The sequence below is a fragment of the Mus caroli genome, chromosome 7 (assembly GCF_900094665.2).
Source record: "Mus caroli chromosome 7, CAROLI_EIJ_v1.1, whole genome shotgun sequence".
NCBI lineage: Eukaryota > Metazoa > Chordata > Mammalia > Rodentia > Muridae > Mus > Mus caroli.
Window position 1 is genome coordinate 27227009 of NC_034576.1, and position 16372 is coordinate 27243380.

At 39.6% G+C, this 16372-nt stretch overlaps 1 protein-coding gene and 1 pseudogene across 2 annotated transcripts in view; both read right to left on the reverse strand.

Moving 5' to 3' along the window:
* Positions 1-231: 231 nt before the first annotated feature.
* LOC110297189 lies at positions 232-682 on the reverse strand (annotated as a pseudogene).
* A 1692-nt stretch (positions 683-2374) lies between these two features.
* LOC110299329 (zinc finger protein 60-like) overlaps positions 2375-16372 on the reverse strand; it is a 20028-nt gene continuing 6030 nt past the window's right edge. For both annotated transcript variants that reach the window (XM_021169005.2, XM_021169006.2), the window contains exons 4-6: positions 16194-16320; positions 14200-14298; positions 2375-5806 (exon numbers count right to left, since the gene is read on the reverse strand). In XM_021169005.2, coding sequence (XP_021024664.1) covers positions 3996-5806; positions 14200-14298; positions 16194-16320 — 2037 coding nt within the window. In that variant the 3' untranslated portion in view covers positions 2375-3995. The remainder of the gene's footprint in view (positions 5807-14199; positions 14299-16193; positions 16321-16372) is intronic.

Below are 16372 nucleotides of genomic sequence, written 5' to 3' on the forward strand. Positions count from 1 at the left end.
GGAAAAAAACACTTGTAACCAGAGAGGCTGGGGGATTTGAAGAGAGAAGCTGCCTGAGTAAACTGCTTTAAGAAGAACCGGTGGTTGCGTTTTTCTTGCTGGTCGAGTTGGATGCAACAATTAAGAGTTTGCAATTGGTTCCTATGAAACCATACTTTTTTTTTTTTTTTTAACTTTGCAGGTTTTTATTCAGATGAGATGCACGATCCATCCACGCATTTGAGAGCCCTCTTCCTCCTGCTAGAAGTTTGCCTTCCTGGTCCTAGTCTGAGGATCTTCTGGGCATTGGTCTCCTCCCCGTGACTCTTGGGTGTCACTTTCGCAAACAAGTTTTGGGGGAACAAAACTCTTAAGAACATTGGGTGGCAGTTGGCGCTGTCAACATTACAAATGTCAGGGTTGGAAAGCCAATGGACCTGTAGCATGTCCTCGTTCTGCGGGAGGCTGACTTGCAGAGGACCTAATGTGTCCTCTTCCTCCACGGAGTTCCTGTTGACACAGGTAGCTTCATGTTCATCCAGCTGATGGGAACCACGTGGCAGGCGTTGTATTTACAGCTGGCCATCTTTTTGGCTTTCTTGGGGTTCTTCTTCCTGCATGACACCAGGTGGTACTGGAATCTGCTGGGTGGGATTTGGTGGTGAGGGTTATAAGGACAAATTTCTATGGATTCTGGCTCCATTGGGGAGTTGACTTGAAGCCAAGTGTCCTGCTGCCCAACGTGTAAGTGGTACACCTCGCAAGGAAAAGCCTCTTCCTGTGAAAGATTGTGCTGTCTTCTGCCAGGCTTTGGTTCTTGGGTCTCTGGAGTGACATACAACCTACAATGTCTTATTAAAAATGTTTCATCTGAACCTAATTTCCTTTGGATAGAGGATACAATGGCCAGGGACTGGGAATGTAGCTGTGTGACTGAGAGCACTCCTACAATGCACAAGTCTCTCAGATAAAACACTGACCATTAAAGAATGGTCAGAGAAAGGCCATTTATCTATATTGGATTCTCCTTAGGATATATACATTTGAACACAGGACAGTTTGGAGGCCAATAACAAATTTCTGAATGTTGTAAAATTTTGCATCATTTCCTCAAGGAAAATTATGACTCTGTGATATAGAGGGCGTTCCAACTTGGCTGATGCAGGAAAGAACAAAATGCTATGTCTATTTTTTTTTTTTAAGAAAGGGTCTCTAGCAAACAAAAGCTGGACATGAAGTTACTGTATACCTATACTATATACAACTCTTGATTCTCCTGCCTCAATTTTCCAATTACTGTAATCAAGGTGTGCACTACTATACAAACTCTTAAAACTTTCTGAATGTACAGCCCTGTGGTTAGAATATGCTTGGCCCATGGGAATTGGCACTATTAGGTGTGGTCTTGTTGGACAAAGCGAGTGACTGTGGTCTATGAGGTCCTATGCTTAAGCTCTGCCCAGGGCAAAGGAGATCCTCCTCCTGGCTGCCTTCAGATCATGATGTAGAACCCTCCTTTCAGTACCATGTTTGTCTGGAGACTGCCATGTTTGCACTATGATGATAATAGACTGAATCTCTGAAACTGTAAGCCAGCTCCAAGTTTTCTGTGTAAGAGTTGCCTTGGTCATGGCATTTCTTCACAGCAATGAAACCCTAAGACTAACCCCAAATACCCATATAATAAAGAGAAATACAATCAGCATAGAAATTGTTAACAACTTTAAATCTAAGTAATGATCCAGAAGTGAGTTCTTGACTATTTCAAGTTTCCCATAAGCATAAAAAACTTCATACAGGTATTTTTCTAAGTAGTTTCAATTTGGCTATTTTGGTTGTTATGAGAACACCACTCAGACAGTATATGGCCAACTGAAAAATAACTCCAGACAGCTCTGAGTACATTCAGGTATTTGGGACCCAAGTATACCTCCAAGCATTGAGAGCAAAACCCACATTCTATTACCTTGCTCAACAGCTGCAGGGGGAGCTTTTGCCCAAGCAGGAAGTTTAAAAGAAGCCAAGATAAGCAGGTAGGCTGGACACAGGCCATTTAACATATACCAGGATAAATTATCAGAGACATTTTGACCTCCAGATCCTAGAACAGAGTTGGGTAATATTCCATGAGATTCTCCATCAAGGCAATTCTAGTCAAACCTGAAATGACCTCAGCAAGACTAAGAAATGGGGGATCCTGTAGACTTCCTTGTCTTATCACAAATGTGTAGTTTATCTTCAGATGTGGGTAGAGGGCAAAAATAATCAGTTTTAATTTTTAAAAATGGTTTAACCCCTTTAGTAAGTACTTATTCATCAAGACTATATTTTTAAAATCTCTATACAAATATTTAATGAATGGACTCACAATTCAAATCTTTTCATGTTCCTTTATTAGATGTACCCAGAATGAAGTTATTTAAAATTTAACAGTGAATGAATGCACGTGGCTTTCCTAAACCATCTAAAGTACAATTATCTTTTCATAAGAGTTGCAGTAATGTTGATGAAAGCAAGAACACTGTAGAAGCCACTTTACAGAACATGAGTACTGACCAAATACTCACAAGGATTTTATTATCTATTATAACTCTGTTGTTACAACTTTGGCTGGTGCTGTGCTAGCCATTAACAAATTATACAAAAACAAAGTAAACATCCAGTCTAATATCACAGAAGCAGTGGGATGTGAATGGTGACAATGAAGTCATCGCAGGTAAACCTAGTTCCAATAACTGCTCTCCATAAGTTGACTGTCCTGGGTGACTAATGATTGATAAATTAAGATTATACAACTAACAAGAGAGTAAATCAAAATAATGCTGGCTCCCCTGTATTTATGACATTTAAAGACATTCTCAACAGAGTACTTCCTCTGAACAGACTTCCCACATTCACATTTTCAAAGGGTTTGTCCCACTAGGAATATATGAATACTATGACGTTGACCAAACCAAAAGGCATCCTAAAGTTCTTCCCATAATCTTCTCAGTCATAGACTTAAGAATATGAGTGCTCTGATCTTCAGTGAAATTTTCATACAAAGGCTTGTCCACATTCCTTACATGCACAGGACTCCTGATGATCATGGACTTTCTGATATTGTGTAAGCTTATCATTGACAATAAGGGCTTTCACAGCCTTTGCATCTATAGGGTTTCAGATGTACCTGTCCTCTCTCAAGAGCTTTAAGAGCTTTGCTATTTCTGTTATGTTTCTACATTCCTTGTATTCAAAAGGTTTCATACCAGCATGGATTCTTTTATGTTGAAGAAGACTTGATCTCCAATTGAAGTTATTTCCACATTCTTTACAGTGACAAGGTTTTACACTGGTATGAATTCTCCAATGTGCATGGAAGGATGAACTAATTCTAAATGTTTTCCCATACTTCTTATATTCATAGGGTTTCTCATCAGTATAAATTTTCTAATATACAGGTAGCTTAGAATTATTGCTAAAGGCCTTTTCACATTCTTTATATTCATAAGGCTTCTAGTAATATGAACTCTAGAGCCCAACCAGCTTAATTTTTGACTAAAGGCCTTTATACATTCTTAATACTGGTAAGGCCTCTCATGAGTGTGAATCACAACTGTGAGTTCTCTCATGAATTCTAAGACTTGGACCACTAACAAAGCCTTTCCACATTCCTTGCAATGATAGGGATGCACATCAGTATGAATTCTTTGAGGTTGAATAAGTTGGCACTAAGTCTGAAGGCTGACCAGCACTACTCACATTCAGCGGATTTCTTTCCAGCATGAATGTTCTGGTGCCTAGTAAGCTGAGCCAGAACAGTGAAGGCCTTTTCACATTCCTTACACTAAGTGAGTCTCTCATCAGAATCAACTTTCTGATGTTGCATGAGGTTTGAACAATTAAAGGTTTTCCCACACTCATTACATTCATATTGTTTCACAGCAGCATGAATAACCCTATGCCAAACAACAGTGAAAACAAGTTTGAAGGACTTCCCACATTCCTTGCATTCAAACATTTCTGACATGAATAAATTATTTTATGGCTCTTAAGATAAAAGGCCTCTCCACACTCTTTACCTTCTCACCATTATGAAATCTCTGGTGGCGAATAAGATGTATATTAAGTCTAAAGACTTTTCCACATTTCTTACAATCGAAGGGTTTCTTTCCAGTGTGAATACTCAGGTGCTCAGTAAAATTTGAACTTCTACGAAAGAATTTCCCACATTCCTTGCATTGATACGGTTTTTCACCAGTATGAATTCTCTGATGTTGATTAAGTAGGGACTGAAGTCTGAAGTCTGTCCCACACAGCTTACACTTGAAAGGTTTTACATTAGTGTGAATACTCAGATGCTCAGTAAAATTTGATCTTCGACGAAAGAATTTCCCACATTCATTGCATTGGTATGGTTTTTCACCAGTATGAATTCTCTGATGTTGATTAAGTAAGGACTGAAGTCTGAAGGCTGACCCACACAGCTCACACTTGAAAGGTTTCACATTAGTGTGAATACTCCGATGTTCAGTAAAATTTGAACTTCTACGAAAGAATTTTCCACATTCCTTGCATTGGTATGGTTTTTCACCAGTATGAATTCTCTGATGTTGATTAAGTAGGGACTGAAGTCTGAAGGCTGACCCACACAGCTCACACTTGAAAGGTTTCACATTAGTGTGAATACTCAGATGTTCAGTAAAATTTGACCTTCGACGAAAGAATTTCCCACATTCCTTGCACTGGTATGGTTTCTCATCAGTATGAATTCTCTGATGTTGACTAAGTAGGGACTGAAGTCTGAAGGCTGACCCACACAGCTTACACTTGAAAGGTTTCACATTAGTGTGAATACTCTGATGTTCCATAAAATTTGAGCGTCGACGAAATAATTTCCCGCATTCCTTGCACTGATATAGTTTCACATCAGTATGGATTCTCTGATGTTCAGTAAGGTGGTACTTACGTCTGAAGACTGACCCACAGAGATTACACTTGAAAGGCTTCTCATCAGTGTGAGTTTTCTGATGCTCAGAAAGGTATACCTGAAGCCGAAAAGCCTTCCCACATACGTGACACCCAAAGGCTTTCTCACTGGAATGAATACTCTGGTGTTGGATATGGTAGGAACCACTACTGAATATCTTTCCACACTGTTTACACTCAAATGATTTCTTTCCATTATGAATGTTCTGAGGCTGAGTGATGAGCTGTGCTAGAACAGTGAAGGCACTGCCACATTCTTTACTCTGAAAGGGTTTCTTGTCATAATGAACTTTCTGATGTCGCATGAAGTTTGAGCGCCGATTAAAGGCTTTCCCACATTCATTACATTCATATGGTTTCACACCAGCATGAATAATCTTATGTTGAACAAGGCTGGAGCCATGCTTGAAAAATTTACCACATTCATTACATTCAAAAGGTCTTTCACCACTGTGAGCTTTCTGATGTCTTGTAAGATGCTGTTGTAGTCTGAAGGCCTTCCCACACTCCTCACATTCATAGGGCTTCTCTCCAGTGTGAACACTCTGATGCTGTATAAGAGTTGACCTACAACCAAAGTACTTCCCATACTCTTTACACTCATATGCATTTTCTATATTGTGAGTTAGAGTGTGGCAGGTATAAGTGAGCATTTTTTCCTTGTTACTAATCTTTTGATCAACATCTCCTTGACAACCCTGTAGTCCTGTGAATGGACTATAGCTGTGGCCATTACTAAAACTGGAGCCCTTGAGTTCAAAAGTTTCACTTATATGCTTTATGGTCTGTTCGGGTAAATTTAGAGTATATATGTGGTTGTCTGGAGATATTTTTTGAGCTTTATAATCTGATTCCAAATCTGAAAAAAAAAAAAGAATAAAACAAGAGCATTTTATTTTTCTGTATACAAAATGGCCTGACTCTAAAGCATTTTCTGAGAAGCTAAACTGTAGCAAGGAGAACAACAATAATGAACTTTTCCTTAAGAAAATACTCCTTATAGTAGATCACTTGGAAATGGAAGTATGTCTGCTTATCAAGACTATAACTAAGTATACTGAAATAATCTTATGTGATTGTTTTTATTTTTGCATAATACACACTTTGGGGTGAAGTTTTTTTGAAGCAACTAATGAGAAAATAACATAGCACACTAATACAAAATATATGTCATACATTAAGAAAACTGTCAGGAAGCTGAAAATCTCATAAAGTGTTTGTTTATGTTTGTGTGTGCGTGTGTAAAAATCATTTGTGGTGGTGGTAATTCAAATGGCAGTAATACCAGCAACAAGGAATCAGAGTTACCAGGGTCATGAGTTCCAGGCCAGCTTGAACTATATACTGAAACTCTGTCTGATAAAAAAAAAAAAAAAAAGGAACAAGCTAAAAAGAAAACAGAAAGCAAGCAGGAGAGAATTCATTGTAATTTTTAAAAAGAGTAATAAGTCTCTCTGGCCAGGGAAACAGGTAGACTAACTTCAGATCCTTACCTATCTTTCCTCTCTTCCAAGTCCACTCATCTAATCTCACCCCTAGATCTGTACCAGACCACCTGCTGTAGCCTCCCTGTCTCCATCATGCAGCTGTGTATCTCCAAACTTACCTTTATCCACTCACTGCTTGATCCCAATGCACAATTCCAACAGGTATGCCCTGGAAGTTTGAAGGTCACTCTGGCCAGTGAAACAGGTAGACTAACAAGCTCTTTACCTCTCCTGGATTCCTCCAACTTCAATCCCTAGGCTCATCCTTAGCTTGCAGCAGATCACCTGCTATAGCCTCTCCTCACTCTTAGACCCCATTCCCAGGGGACTAAGCAGATCTAGTGGAACACCTGCTTTCCTCCCTCTTGTGGGATCCTTCAACACTCCTAAGTGTCAGGTCCCAATACCTAGAAACACATTTAACCTAGAACCCCTAGTGGCAACATCTATCAGGACCCCTGAAGAACTTCCTACCAGGTAACACACAACCACCACACTTTCCTAAGTACCAAAGAAAGCAAGAAAAAGCAAAGCACGCCCAACAAAGACAAGACTACATATCAGCACCTAGAATTATAATTTTCTCAAACCCAATGTCTATCTGCCATATTATATAAAAACACAATACCAGTCAGGACAGTATGTGTGCACTAAAGCCTAGAAACCCACTATAGCAGAACCTGAGTACTGCAACATAGGTGAAGCACAAGAAAAAGCCATTACAATAGCCTTTATTACTATGATAGGAGCCATTATAGAGGAAATGAAGAAATCCTTTTAAATAAATCTATGAAAACACAATTCATAAATGGAAACCAAATAATTAAACAATTCAAGACCTCAGAGTACAAATAGACTCAATAAAGAAAACCCAAACTGAGGGACATCTGGAAGTTAAAAGATTAGGGACTAGAAAAGAAAACTTGGAGGAAAGTTTAACAAACAGAATACAAGAGAGGGAAGACAGAATAGCAGACACTGAAGATATGATAGTACAAACGAATACCTCTGTCAAAGAAAAAGGTAAAGCTAAAAATGTTCCTATATGAATCATCTTGGAAACCAGGGACACCGACAAAAGACCATATCTAGGAACAGGAACAGAGGAAGGAGAAGAAACCTAAGTCAAAGGCAAGGAAATATTTTCAACAAAATGATAAAAGAAAATTTCCCCAATCTAAAGAATGAGATGCCTATCAAGGTACAGGAAGCAATCAGAACACCAATTACACTGGACTAAAAAAGAAAGTTCCCTCAGCACATAATAATCAAAACATTAAACATACAGGACAAAAATAGAATATTAAAAGGTGTTAAGAGAAAAAGACCAAGAAACATAAAAAGGTAGACTTACTAGAATAACACGTGGCTTCTCAATTGAGACTTTAGGAACCAGAATAGACTGCACAGATGTACCACAGACTCTAAGAGACCACGGATCCAGCCTAGACTAGTATATCCAAGAAAAATTTCTAATACCATAGATGGAAAAGAGACATTTCATGATAAAATCAAATTTAAGCTATATCTATATACAGATCTACCCTATAGCTACCAAATCTACTAGAACAGTGGTTCTCATCCTTCCTAATGCGGTGACCCTTTCATACAGTTTCCCATGTTGTGATGACTCCCACCACAAAATTTTATTACTTCATAACAATAATTTTGTTACTGTTATGAATCATAATGTAGACATCTGATATTTGTAATTGTCTTAGGCCACCCCCTATGAAAGGGTCACAAGTTGAGAACCACTGCACAAGGACAACTACAGCCTAAAAAGGCTAACCATACCCAAGAAAACACAAGTAATAAATAATCCCAGATTAGCAAATGAAAAGATGAGAAAGATACACCAGCACAACAAAGTAAGAGAAATCAAAAAACACTGCTCCCTGACATCTCTCAACATCAATGGTCTCTATTGCCCAGTAAAAGGACACAGGCCAACAGAATGGATTCAGAAAACCTGCTGCATCCAAGAAACAAACATTAACACCAAGAATAACATCATCTCAGAGCAAAAGGATAGAAAAAATATTCCATTTCTAAACAAATGGAATTGCTTGAGCAAGCTTGTATAGCCATTTAAATATCTGACAAAATATAGAGTACAAACCAAAACTAATTACAAATGATTAAGAAGGACAACACATGATTATCAAAAACAAAACAAAACAAAAAACAACAATCAAAACACCAACATACATGCACTGAACAGAAAGCACTCAAGTTTGTAAAAGAATATTTCTGCTTAAATCACATATGCTAATGTAGTCTAGCATTAATAATAATGGGAGACTACAATACCGCACTCTCACTAACAGACAGGTCAGCCAGACAAACTAAACAGAGAAATGCTGGCATTAACTGAAATTATAAACCAAATGACTCAACAGGTATTTATAGAAGATATCACCCAAACACAAGAGACTAGATCTTCTCAGCACCCCATCATCCTTTCTGCAAAATTAACCACATACTTCGACAAAAAGCAAGTCTCAAAAGACACAGAAAATTCAAATAACACCTTGAATTCTATCTACCACTACTGATTAAACAATAACAGAAAGCTTACAAACTCGTGGAAACTGAACAACTTATTACTGAAGAAAACATGGGTCAGGAAAGAAATTAAGAAATTAAAAGTCTAGCCAGGCGTGGTGGCGCACGCCTTTAATCCCAGCACTCAGGAGGCAGAGGCAGGTGGATTTCTGAGTTCGAGGCCAGCCTGGTCTACAGAGTGAGTTCCAGGACAGCCAGGACTATACAGAGAAACAAGAAAGCCTGTCTCGAAATACCAAAAAAAAAAAAAAAAGAAATTAAAAGTCTTTCTAGAATTGAATGAAAATGAAGACACAACAAACCCAAACTTAGAGGACAAGATGACAATGGTTTTAAGAGGAAAGTTCATATAATTATGTACCAACTTAAAATAATTGGTAAGGATCTTATACTAGCTAGTTAACACTACACCTGAAAGTTCTAGAACAAAAAAGATAAAGTTACACCCAAAAGGAGTAGATGGAAAAATAAATAAAATAACTAAACTTGGGAATGAAATCAGTAAAACAGAAACAACAATAAAACAACTCAGAGAATCAATAAACAGAGTTGGTTCATTGAGAAAATCAGTAAGACTGCCAAGCCATTAACCAAATTACCTCAAAGGCAGAGAGAAAAGATCCAAAAAAGCAAAATTAAAGGTAAAAGGAGGACATAACCACAGACACCAAGGAAATCCAGAGAATCATTAGGACATAAGGAAAAACATGCACTCCACCAAATTAGAAAATCTAAAAGAAGTGGGTGATTTTTTAAATACAAACTACTTACCGAAGTTAAAAACAAGACCAAATAAGCCATGTAAACAAACCTATAACTCCTACTAGTGAAATAGAATCCGTAATTTAAAATCTTCCAACAATAAAAAGTCCAAGGCCAAATGGTTTTAGCACAGAATGATACTAGACTTTCAAAGCAGAGTTCATGACAATCCTACTCAAATTACTGTTCAAAGCAGAAACAGAAGGAACATTACCTGTCTTAGGGTTTTATTGCTGTGAAGAGACACCATGAACAAGGCAATAGTTATACAGGCAAGCATTTAACTGGGGCGGACTTACAGTTTCCAAGGTTTGGCCAATTATCATCATGGCAGGAAACATGGCAGCATGCAGGCAGACATGGTGCTGAAGGAGCCAAGAGTTCTACAATTTGTTTGGAAGGCAGCCAGAAAGTCTCTGATTCTACACTGGGTGGAGCTTCACTACAGGAGAACTCACTGGGTGGAGCTTCACTACAGGAGAACTCAAAACCCACTTACACTGTGATACACTTCTTCCAACAAGGCTGAAACCTCACCCAATAAGGCCATACCTCCTAATATAGGTCACTGTCTATGGCCAAGCACTGAAACACTTGAATCTATGGGGGCCAAACCTATTCAAAACACCATACTGCCCAATTCCTTTGATGAGGCCATAGGCACCCTGATAAACAAACCACATAAAGACTCAACAAAGAGAACTACAGACCAATTTCCTGATAAACATAGAACATCTATGTAGTACAGTAGAGCTGAGTTAGTAGCAGTTAATTTGGTGGCAGTTCCATTCATCGAGTTCAAAGGGTAGTTTTTACTCAGACATTTGTACAGAGACAGCGTCCAGAGAGAGAACAAGTAGATACAGGTGAAGACAGAATGAGGCAGAGAATGAGAAGGAGCCAGAAGATTAGAACAGATTGCAAAAGTTAGTATGAGGCCAAGCAGAGCAATTCAGTGAGAAGCCAAGAGACGATAGATTCAGTCAGTTTAGGGAGGAGTTTGAGCCACAACAGCTGAGTTGAACCAGCCGGCCAGAGTTCAGAAAGAGTTAAAAAGGGTAAGTATATTCAGCAGTAAGCCTCCTAGGCGACAATTATGTCTGACAAATAATCACAAGCATGGAATTGTCACAAAAACAGACATGTCGGTCAACGGAAATTAATTGAAGACCCACACATAAGCCCTTCAAAAAGCATCTTCAAAAAATGGGGCCAGTCAAAAAGTCCAGGTGCGTGTACAAGAATGCAAAAAGATCCACGCTTATCACCCTGCACAGAGCTTGACTCCAAATGGACCAAAGATCTCAACATGAAACCAGATACATGAAGAAGAAAAATGTAAAGTAGACTTGAACTCATCAGCACAGGAAACGAATGAATAGAATACCATTAGCACAGCTACAGAGATCAGTAATTAATAAGCATGGCTTTATAAAACTGAAGAACTTCTGCACAGGAAAAGACACTGTCATTCAGACACGGTGGCAACCTACAGATTAGGAAAAGATTTCACCAACTACACATCCCATATAGGGCTTATATCCAAACTGTATAAAGAACTTAAAAAACTAGGTATCAAGAAAACAAACCAACTAAAAAATGGGATACCGACCTAAACAGAGAATTCTCAAAAGAGGAAACTCAAATGGCTGAGGCACACTTAAGGAAATGTTCAACATCTTTAGCCAACAGGGAAAAATGCAAATCAAAACGACTTTGAGCTTTCATCCTGTTCCCATCAGAAAGGCTAAGATCATTAAACAAGTGACCGACCGCTCATGCTGACAAGCATGTGGAATAAAGGGAACACTCGTCCACTGATGCTGTGTGTGTGAACTTGTACAGCTACTATGAAAATCTATGTGGTGATTCCTCAGAGAGGTGAGAATTGCTCTACCTCAAGATCCAGCTCTATCACTCTTGGGCATATGTCCAACAGATTTGTCATCCTAACACACTGACACTTGCTCAGTCATGTTTGCTGCTGCTTTATGCACAACACTCAGAAACTGGAAACAACCTAGGTGTCTATCAATAGAAGTATGGATAATGAAAATACAAAATGAAGTATTCCTCAACTGTTGAAAAAAATGAAATTATGAAATGCTCAGGTAAGTACTGGATGGAACTAAAAAAAATCATAGATTCAGAAAAGACAAAAATGATATGTATTCACTTATATGATAATACTAGCTGTTAAATTAATGATAACCAAGCTATAGTCCATAGAACTACAGAGGTTAGATATAGAGTAAAAAACTGGGGAAACAGAGATTTTATTTGAAAAGGCAAATAGAATATACAGTTATGCATGGATGGGGGTGGGGCTAGAATGGGAGGATGAGTTGGAGAGGGAGAGAAACATGAGGAGAAGTAGATAAAGGTAAGGAGCATTTGAGAAGTAGTATGGATATCTAACACGGGAGAAACTTCCAAAAGTATACGCATATATGAGGGCTGTCTAGATGAAATGGCCAAAAATACTGGAGGAGACAAGAGTCCCAAATGATCATCTCTTGTCCCCTAATAAAGCTTACAGTCCCAGGGCTAGGTTACATAATCTAACTGAGTTGTGGACCAAAGGGACTCCATGCAAAACGACAAACAACCCAGGCTGCCGCCACAGCTGACGGCAAAGCCGGCGGGAGTAGCTGGTTAATGTAAGATTTTATTTAAGGTCCACTCCCTAAGATGCCACCCATTCCTGACAGATAAAACTCAGTCACCAAGAAGCTGAAAGTAGACAGGCTCCTAGGGTAAAACCACAGATTCTGCTCTAAAACTGTTCTAACACGAAACCAAAACCAAAAATGCAGCAATAAAATGACTCCTAAAGACATTCTGCTGTACTTATAGATCAGCCATTTTCATGTTCAGCCTGAATTATCAGAGACACTTCCTTCTGCAGCTGCTGGGAATGAATACAGAGGTCCCAGCCAGACACTATGTAGACAATTAGAGACCTTGGGACACTCAGCCATAAAAGGGATGTATCCTTCAACCCCCTCCCCATAGCACTCAGGGACACCAAGAAAACAAGGTCCTCTAAATAAACATGACCAAAGCCCACGTGACATCACAGAGACTGAAATACGGTATCACAGGGCCTGCACCCCCCAGTCTGCGCCAGGACCTTTGCATGTGAATTTATTATGGCTTCCAAGTTAGTGTTTTTATGGGATTCGTGAGGATGCAGAGAAGTGGGTCAGTATCTTTTGCCTTTTCCTGGGCTATTTCCTTTTTGTTTGTTTTGTCCAATTCCAATGTGTTAGTTTTGTTTTAGCTTATTTTATTTTATTATATTATTACTATCCCTTAGTAGTCTGTTTTCGAAGGAGAGACAGAAAGGGAGTGGATGCAGAGGGGAGGAGAGATGAGAAGGAACTGGGAGTTCTACAGTGAGCAGAGGGAAGGGAAGCCATAATCAGCATATATTATGTGAGAAAACACATCTATTTTCAATAAAAGCTGGGGGAAAAGACTACGAAAATCTAATAAATACATTCCAGAGGTTTGACAATGAAATGTTCGGAAAGCTAAAATCAATCTCAAAAGTCATTCAACAGGGAAAACCTCATAAAGAAAACTCCTTCTGGCTGGGTGGTGGTGGCGCACGCCTTTGATCCCAGCACTTGGGAGGCAGAGGCAGGCAGATTTCTGAGTTCGAGGCCAGCCTGGTCTGCAGAGAGAGTTCCAGGACAGCCAGGGCTATACAGAGAAACCCTGTCTCAAAACAACAACAACAACAAAAAACCAAAAAAACCAAACAAACAAAAAAAATCAAAAGAGAGAGAGAACTCCTTCTGACGATCATTTGAGATGATCATTTTATTAGTATGAGAGTAACAAGCTTGTTTACATTAACTACGACTGATGGAAGCCTAGATTATATCCTACAAAGGGATGCACTGAATACTTCGTATCAAGTGTACATTACTAACTTACCATCAAAGTTCAAGAACTGTCTAAACATGGAGTTGTAGACATAAACACAGCACATAAGGCAAATGCTGTCAAAGTTCATTTAGAGAACATTTTCTTTTTCGTCTGCTGTTTAATATGGGAACAATGCTTCTTGTTACTGTTATTTCGTCGGGTTTTGTTTGTTTTTAATGATCCAGTTATCTTCATTTTATATGTTTCTGTGAGTGTATGTATGTAAACACACCATTTCTAGGCCTGGTCTCCAAGGAAGCCAAAAAACCAGCATCAGACCCTTTGCAATTGGAGTGTAGCAGCTTGCAAAACTGCATGTGGGTGTTGGAAACTGAGTGGGTATCGGGAGCCAAGCCTGGGTACTCTGTAAGAGCAGGAAGTACTCCTAACCACTAAACCGTTGCTCCAGTCCTGCTATACTTTGAGATGATCTCACATGGAGCCTCTCTGACCACATCTGTGCCTGGCAGGGCTGCAGGCTCACCTCACTCTTACTCACCTGGGCTCGGCCTGTCTGTTTCTTCCTTCACAGCCATCCAGGGCTCTTTCTCCTGCTCTAGTAAGACGATCAGATCTGGCTTAGAAATGCAACGTCCCACTTAAAAGAAAGAAAGAGATGACACATAGTATAGACCTTTTTATTATTATTATTATTATTATTATTATCATTATCATTATTATTTGGAGATTCAGTCTAATTATCCCAGGATGTCCTGGAACCTGATAGGAAAACAAGGCTGGCCTGAACTTACTTGATCTGCCTGCATCTGCCTCCCAAATGCTGAGACAAAAACTGTGTGCCACCATTCTCTGCCTGTCCAGATTTTTAAAATACAGACTTATTATAAAAGTCTATACAGTAGGTGGGGGAATGAGCCAGGCCCTCTAGGCTGCAATGCAAGATTCTTGTCTCAAAAAAAAAAAAAAAACAAATACAACATTCTAAAAGTCAAAATAATGCTGAGGAAAGACTTCAGGCTTGTCACTTAAGAGGAAAGCAGAACTGAGTGGTGAGAACATGAACTCGCAGGCTATATTGCCTAGTGTAGACCCCATCTCTGCAGCTCACTAGTAATGGCATTCATTTAGGCGAGTCCCATAGGGTTCTATGCTCAATTTTCCATCTAAAAACTGGGCATGGTGGTGCGAACACAGAGGTCACAATACTTGAAGAGTGTAAGCAGGCAGAGGAGAAGCTCAAGGCTGGGTTTACTTTCTTAGCAAGTCCAAAGCAAGCCTGCACTATGTGAGACATGGTCTCAACAAAAGCAATTAATAATAATTAACAATAATAAGTAGTAGTAGTATTTAGGAGTAGTTTATGAGTAGGGCCAATATTAAGATTAAATACTACTTCAAATACTTGAAAAGTGTCTGATCTCTATGAAAACAAAATCACCGTTTCTTTCAATTTCCATGTATTTCCTTCGTGATGCTGCCGTGAGCATCCTGGGGAAGTGTGCCTCTGTTGAGTTCCATCCCCAGCCTTGGGAACTGCTATCATCGTTGTCATGACACTGCCTTCCTTCACATCCACACCTCATCCTTACAGACTTGCTCACTGGGAGAGACAAACTTCACACCCCAAAGCTTCCACTACAAAGTAGCTTCATTGGAGGAAACAGAATGTGTCCACTTCTGCTTTGAGTCAACTCTACTGATTCATTACAAAGTAAATCATAACGGCTCTTGCATTTAGTTGTGCATGACAGGTGTGTGTGTGAATGTATGCGTGCATGCATGTCTGGATAGGGCAGAGGCGAATGTCAGGTGTCTTTGTTGATTGGTGTCCACTTTAGTGTCTGAGGCAGGGTCTCTCCCTGAACCTAGAGCTCACTGGGAGGACCAACAAGGAGTGGGAAAGCAGGGGCTTCATGAAGCTCCTATTCGGGACCAAAGAAATCTCAAACTATTGCTTTGGGAAGAAGGAGGAACTCAGCTATCTCTTTTGGATTCAATTAACTAAATTTTATTTTATGTGTATATGAGTGTATGTATGTATGTATGTATGTATGTATGTGTATGTATGAGCACCAAATGTGTGTATGACCATGAAGGTCAGAAGAGGGCATTAATTAGATCCCCAGGAACTGGAGTTACCGTAGTTGTGAGCCCCATCTGCGGTGCTGAGAATTGAACCTGGATCGTGTGCAAGAACTTCTGGTTCTCTTAACCACTAAGCTACCTCTCTAGCCCAAGATTCTATCTATGAATTTATCTCTTTATTTATTTTATTTATTTGTGTGCCTTGTTTTGTTTGAAACAAGGCCTCACCCTGCAGACTAGGCTAGCCTGGAACTCAGGACATATCTGAGGGTGACGTTGCACTCACAGCAATCTTCCTGTCTCAGCCTTCTCAGAGAAGCAATGACAGGAATTGGCCTCCATCCCAGCTTCAGCTACCACTGGAAAGATGTCACTGTCCTTTAATTCAGAGTGAGGAAAGCCCACAGTGTAGAGGACACATCCCCCATTCATGGGGCACAGCCTTACCCACTGCGACCAGGTTGCTGTAGGTCTCCAACATCATGTCCCTGTATAAGACCTTCTGAGTAGCATCCAGGCAGGCCCACTCCTCCTGAGAGAAGTCAACAGCCACATCCTTAAATGTCACTGACCCCTGAAAGAGCAAACACAAGGAGAGTGAAACTGGGGAAGCTTTCAAGATGGAA